The 6,204-nt window shown below is 34.3% G+C and overlaps 1 protein-coding gene across 1 annotated transcript in view; it reads left to right on the top strand.

Annotated features, from left to right (window-relative positions):
* The window catches only part of AGR3 (anterior gradient 3, protein disulphide isomerase family member), a 17,697-nt gene extending 12,077 nt beyond the window's left edge, over window positions 1–5,620 (top strand). Inside the window, exons 4-8 of the mRNA XM_006779098.2 lie at window positions 1,205–1,257; window positions 1,771–1,847; window positions 2,090–2,153; window positions 2,497–2,580; window positions 4,082–5,620. Of these exons, the coding sequence (XP_006779161.2) occupies window positions 1,205–1,257; window positions 1,771–1,847; window positions 2,090–2,153; window positions 2,497–2,580; window positions 4,082–4,131 (328 nt within the window). The 3' untranslated portion in view covers window positions 4,132–5,620. The remainder of the gene's footprint in view (window positions 1–1,204; window positions 1,258–1,770; window positions 1,848–2,089; window positions 2,154–2,496; window positions 2,581–4,081) is intronic.
* The last annotated feature ends 584 nt before the right edge of the window (window positions 5,621–6,204 follow it).

Consider the following 6,204-nt stretch of genomic DNA (forward strand, 5'->3'; position numbering starts at 1 on the left):
GGGAAGAAATTGGAATGACTCGGGCCGCTAAAGCGTTCTGTCTCAGGACAGTATACCTACCTAGGCTCAACCAGGCCAAGAGTTATCTAGTAGAAAGATTACCACTTGATGCTTACGAGGATCAAGTTCTATACTTGCCTCTAAAAAACTGTAAATAAATATTCTAAGGGTTAGTTTTCCTAAAGAGCAGGAATAATATTTGATTAATCGTATTTCTAGTCTGCTTTTTCACCAATAAGTTTGCAGTTGGCAAATGCTAGCTTTATATCCATGTCATAAATCTTAAAGGTGAGTTATAGGACTTATTCTTACCTAAAATATATTTATAGTTCAAGTTTGAGGATTAAATAAAATAACAATTCAAAGTTTGCTATTTAACACTTTTAAGACTAAAGTTAAAAATAGGGTTATTCAATGACAAGTATGTCACATGATTATCTCTGCTGTTTTTAAAAAGATTTAGGGTCTATCTCTTTTTGTACCCAACATCCTCTCAAAATTAAAGAAACATTTAAAAAACATCCTATATATCTAAATCTTAATTCCTTTCTCCTTCATAATAGTTAATATTCTAATTTCTTTCTAACTCTAACAAGCAGGAACGTCAACTAGCTACCACAAAAACTTTTTCTTAGAGAGTTAAAACCAAAATGAAACTGAAAAATGTATAGAGAGCGAACTCTCACTCAGATTGTTTGTATACTGTGAGTTGTTAAAAGAATGACAGGATGTGAAAACAGTCAAATATTAATAGCATTTTGGTGAAATTTTTTTTTAAAAGTGACATAAAAACTTTGACTCTCCTGAACTCTTACACCAGATGTTCATTGGAAATTAATATCTTGTTTATTATATCCTTTCATCTCTGGAGACAGAATTGATTTTTATTCTTATAACTACTACAGTGTACATAGCAATCTGCTGGTAAGCTTCTTAAGCTACAGGTCCCTGGACCCCACCCCAGAGATCCTGAGTGGGCCTGGGAGGGAGCCTGAGAATTTCCGCTTCTATTGAGCTACCTGGTGATGCTAAAGTTCTGGGGCCAGGCACTGGGTAACACTCCTGCAGACTACATTGCTATGCTGTGTCAATCAGATTTTTACTCTAAATCTTGTTGAAAGTGTGAAACCTTTAAATCTAATTTGAATGTACATTCTGACTCAGAGTTAGTCACCTGACTCAACTCCACACTTTTTCTGTTTAGTAACAAGCCATTGATGGTCATTCATCACTTGGAGGATTGCCAATACTGCCAAGGTAATTTCAGCTCCTCAGATCGTATTATATTTCTAAGAGAACTAGAAAAAGTGGCCTGGCAAAAATTGTTAAGACAGCGCTCAGACAATCCCATTTAAAAAGAAAAAGAAAAAGACAACTGCTATATCACCATTTTACTCAGTGCTTAAAGACTACAATGATTGTTAGCAATCTATTGAATATGTGTATAATGTTCAGAATTTTATTTCCCTCTTCCTCCCACCAAAAAAAAAGAGGGGGTGGAAAAACTTGCTATTTGCACCAATGAGTTACATGAAATTATAAAATTGGTGGCTTCATTAATTGGATTATATTCTGATATCTTCATTGGCAGACTCTGTCCATCATTGGTTCTCAGTGAGAGACAAAGTGGCCATAGGCTAATGAACTGTTTATATCCAAGATATAAATACAAACAAGTAGAAAAGACTAGTTTGACTTTGCTATGTTATTTATATTGAAGGTGCCTTTATCTGTAAAGCTAACTGGTGTTTATTATGTTTTCCCCAAAAGAACTCAAAAAAGTGTTTGCCCAAAATGAAGAAATACAAGAAATGGCTCAGAATAATTTCATCATGCTGAATCTCATGGTACTTGACTTCTACAATGTTTTCTTAATATCACAATTTAATGGAAAGCTTAAATCCCTTTTTTAAAATCTATTATTGAGACAAAAAGAGGTCTAAAAAAATTGGTAGGTATAAAAGATTATATGAACTTGAAAAGGCCAAAATATACAATGTAATGAAAACCTTGTTCACATAAAATATTTTCAAAAACAACTGCAAAAACAATGCAATCCAATACCAATTATTTTTTCTTCTCTTCCTAGCATGAGACCACAGATAAAAATTTATCACCAGATGGGCAATATGTGCCTAGGATCATGTTTGTGGGTATGTGTATAATCTCATTCCATCAGGTTTACAAAATCAATAGCATTCTTATTTTATTTATTTTTAAATGCTAGTTCAAGAGAAGTCGTGTCTAACCCAGTAAATAATAGCTCTTGTTAGTTCTATAATTGAAATTCAATGCATCTATTAAATCAATAGCCCCATATACTTTCAGTAAAGTTCCCCAAACTGTATTGACAGAAAACTATGACCCACTAAAATGGAAAAATTCATGTGAACTCATCATAAACTTGTTTAACATTTATTTGTTTTAGATTAAGAGGCAAGAATGATTTTTAAAACATTTAGATAATAAATTAATGAATTATTTTTTTCTTTACAGATCCTTCTTTAACAGTCAGAGCCGATATAACTGGAAGATACTCTAATAGACTGTACACATATGAACCACAGGATTTACCGATATGTAAGCATTCACAGATTATCTTGAACAGTGGTACTAGCTGACACTTGCCTGTTAGAAAAGTCAATGATGCCCTACATCAGTGCTTCCCCACAAACAGTGCTATCAACAAATCAAAATCATTGGGTTAGATGATTGTGGTAGTGTTTAAAACTGCAAATCCTTGCACGACCAGTATGGCTCAGTGGTCAAGGGACAACCTATGAACCAGGAGGCCATGATTTGGTTCAATTCCCAGTCAGAGCACATGCTCAGATTGTGGGCTTAATCCGCAGTGGGAGCATGCAGGAGGCAGCCAATCAGTGATTCTCTCTCATCATTGACATTTCTATCTCTCTCTCCCTCTGCCTTTCTCTCTGAAATCAATAAAAATACATATTTTAAATAATGCAAACCCTTATCTCCCATCAAAATCAGAATTTCTAGGCACCTCAGAATCTCTTTTTTAACGGGGATGTATAATAATTTTCACAATCACTAATTTGGAACCACTAAAAAGAATAGAATACACATTAAAATCAAACTTTAAGAAAGCCAGCAAACATATATGATTTCCTCACAGTGGTAATAATTAAATCTTTTTCTCTCCCTTTAATGCCTGTAAGCAAGGAGATGCAGTCTGTTTTGGGATTTTAATCTAATTTTTACAACATTCATTGTCAATTATGTTTAACTAGAGGGCTGGTGCATGAATTCATGCACCAGTGGGGTCCCTTGGCCTGGCCTGCGGGATCAGGCTGAAACCAGCTCTCTGACATCCCCGAGGGGTCCCGGATTGCGAGAGGGTGCAGGCCAGTCTGAGGGACCCCACCTGCGCACAATCAGGGCCAGAGAGGGACACGGGAGGTTGGCCAGCCACGGAGGGCCTGCGGGAGGGCTCCAGGGCATGTCCAGCCCGTCTCACTCAGTCCCAATCAGCAGGACCCCAGGAGCAAGCTAACCTACTGGTCAGAGCGTCTGCCCCCTGGTGGTCAGTGCACATCATAGTGAGCAGTTGAGCGACCTTAGCATATCATTAGCATATTATGCTTTGATTGGTTGAACGGCCGACCAGACAACCAGACACTTAGCATATTAGGCTTCTATTAAATAGGATAAGACAACTATGCATGTCAAATCCAATGATACAGATACAAAATGATTAATTTAAAAAATAGACACTCTCAAAACCTCTTATAAAACTGTTTATTTTAACATAAAGTCGATTAACCCTATCTGAATGGTATAATCCCTAAAAATAAATATACACCTTTAGCATAGTGTGTGTGTGTGTGTGTGTGTGTGTGTGTGTGTGTGTGTGTGTGTGGTGTGAGAAAAGGAACTATATTGGATGTCAGGAGTTCAAATGAGGTCCATGAAGGCATAATATTCTTTAATGTTGTAAATAAATTCCCATATTTTCATAGCCATTAATTTAAATGGGCTAATTTTAGATTTCAGGGGTTAAAAGAGTATAATATCTGGTATTTTCATTTACTAACAGAATAATATGTTTTTATTGCAGTGATAGAAAACATGAAGAAAGCACTGAAACTTATTCAATCAGAGTTATAAGAGATTACCTTGAAGAGGTCAAATGTCATGAAGACGACCTTCTGGTGAACTCACTAATATTAAAGGTGTAACTATATGGACTCTGTAATGTTACAATTTAGATTTTTAATGTGCTTGGTATATTCTTATGAAGGTAAAGTTATATTTCAATAAAGGTCAAAACCTGAGCATAACAATGTAGTAGCAGCTTGACTTCTGTCTGCATCAGTAGCAAAGGAAGCTGGCCACGAACTGGGAGTTAGGTTAGGGTAGAGAAAGGGCCTCCAGAAGAGGTACCTACATACACTGGTTGTCTTTATTTCCTCACCTCCCTATCCCTCCACCATGTGATCTCATCTTAATTCTGCTCCTCCACTGCACTGAACCTGCTGGCATAAATCATAAGGAATGTGCACGCTGCCAGAGCAAATGGAGAAACTTCTGTGCACTTACTATTTGAACTTTTAACAGCATATTTCAGAGTTAACCTCTTACTTCTTTTCTTGCCTTAAATTTAAAAACTAATTGTAAAAAATTAAAAATATACTTAAAAATTTTAACAATGTGTTTTCATTAATTATTGGGTGGATATTTAGTACTTTTAATAATTTTAAAGAAAAGTGTAACTGCCTCTAGAAGACTGAAAATGTTCCCCAGGTAACTAGCAGGAGAAGATTACATCCCTTCTGAAATTATCAAACACACAACTGCCAATTCAATCTTCACAGGAAGGTCTGAAGGATCAGTGCCATGTCTTCTATTCCTTTAAATTCCTAATTTTTTAATGGAAAAACTTCCCAGAATCAGCTGGGAGTAATTCTCAGAAGTGAGAGAATGTTTGAGATAGACTGAAATTTTCCCAACCCATAGGATTTGATTGCATTGAAATAATTTTAATTGAGATATAAAATTGCACTTTAATATGAGATAGATGTGTAAAAATACAATGTATATGATACAGATTTTTTTTTATTCATTTCAATGTTTCATGATTCAGAGGAAAAAAAAGTTTTCCAGGTTTTATTTATCACTATTTTATTCATTTTAAGCAGATTTAGTATCTGACTTATTTGGATATGAGGAGGCTACCTGACCAATAACTAGATATCAGTGCTAGATAGCCATGTGGAAAAGAATATTAAATATCTTATATTTAATTTTTTAAATTTTAGATCAAAGTCTGAAAGTTGATTTTTTAATGAATGCTAAGACACCCAAGTGCATTGGCATTCTCTAACTTAATGATTTAAAGTATGATGACTAAAGTAATACAGCTGATTCCATTGTTGCAATAGTAATGCAGAGGCAGAAAATGTCAGTGGTCATTTGCCGTGAAGTAAGAAAAGGTCAGTTGCTCTTTTAAGAACTAATAAGTAAAATAAAATGTTCACTATTTTTCCTCAATTAGTGTAAAAATGTTACTAAATAATAAATTTATTCTTCTTTATCATAAAAATGTATGTGCCTTTGTATTTTAATATACATATGATTATATGTTATTGTATACAATGTAGTTGTGGATATAATCATATATATTTAATATTTAATATACATATCCACACAATTATTTGGTTAGTTACATTAGTACAATCTTGTAACCAATTCAGTTTTGTTCTCTACCCTACTTTAACAGTTTATATCCTACTTGATATTTCTATATAATTTCTTCACTTTATGAAACTACTGGTTTAGATTTTATCAATTCTGAGGTTACCCCTAACTTCAAAATGTAGAACTATCTTTAGAATATATATATGGGGTGGAGCAAAAAGTTGGTTTACAGTTGTTCATATGGACATATCATATGGACAATAATACACTAACAAATAATAATTCAAGACTAAACTGTGTTTCACATACTTACAGATATGAAACTACTTTTGCCGCACCCTGTATGATTTCCACTTCTCTTAGCCTTGTAACCTCCAAAAATTATTTATTACTTTTCCAAGGCATCCAGTGTTAAGAATTAAATCATTAACATCAACTACCTGAAATAGTATGCACATCTCTGTGTATAGGGCTATTCATAAAGGAGTGTTCAGAGCTCTCATTTGCATTTTAAAGAGATATAGCACTCAAAAAAGTTACAGA

This window comes from Myotis davidii, unplaced genomic scaffold (genome assembly GCF_000327345.1).
Source record: "Myotis davidii unplaced genomic scaffold, ASM32734v1 scaffold168, whole genome shotgun sequence".
Taxonomy (NCBI): Eukaryota; Metazoa; Chordata; class Mammalia; order Chiroptera; family Vespertilionidae; genus Myotis; species Myotis davidii.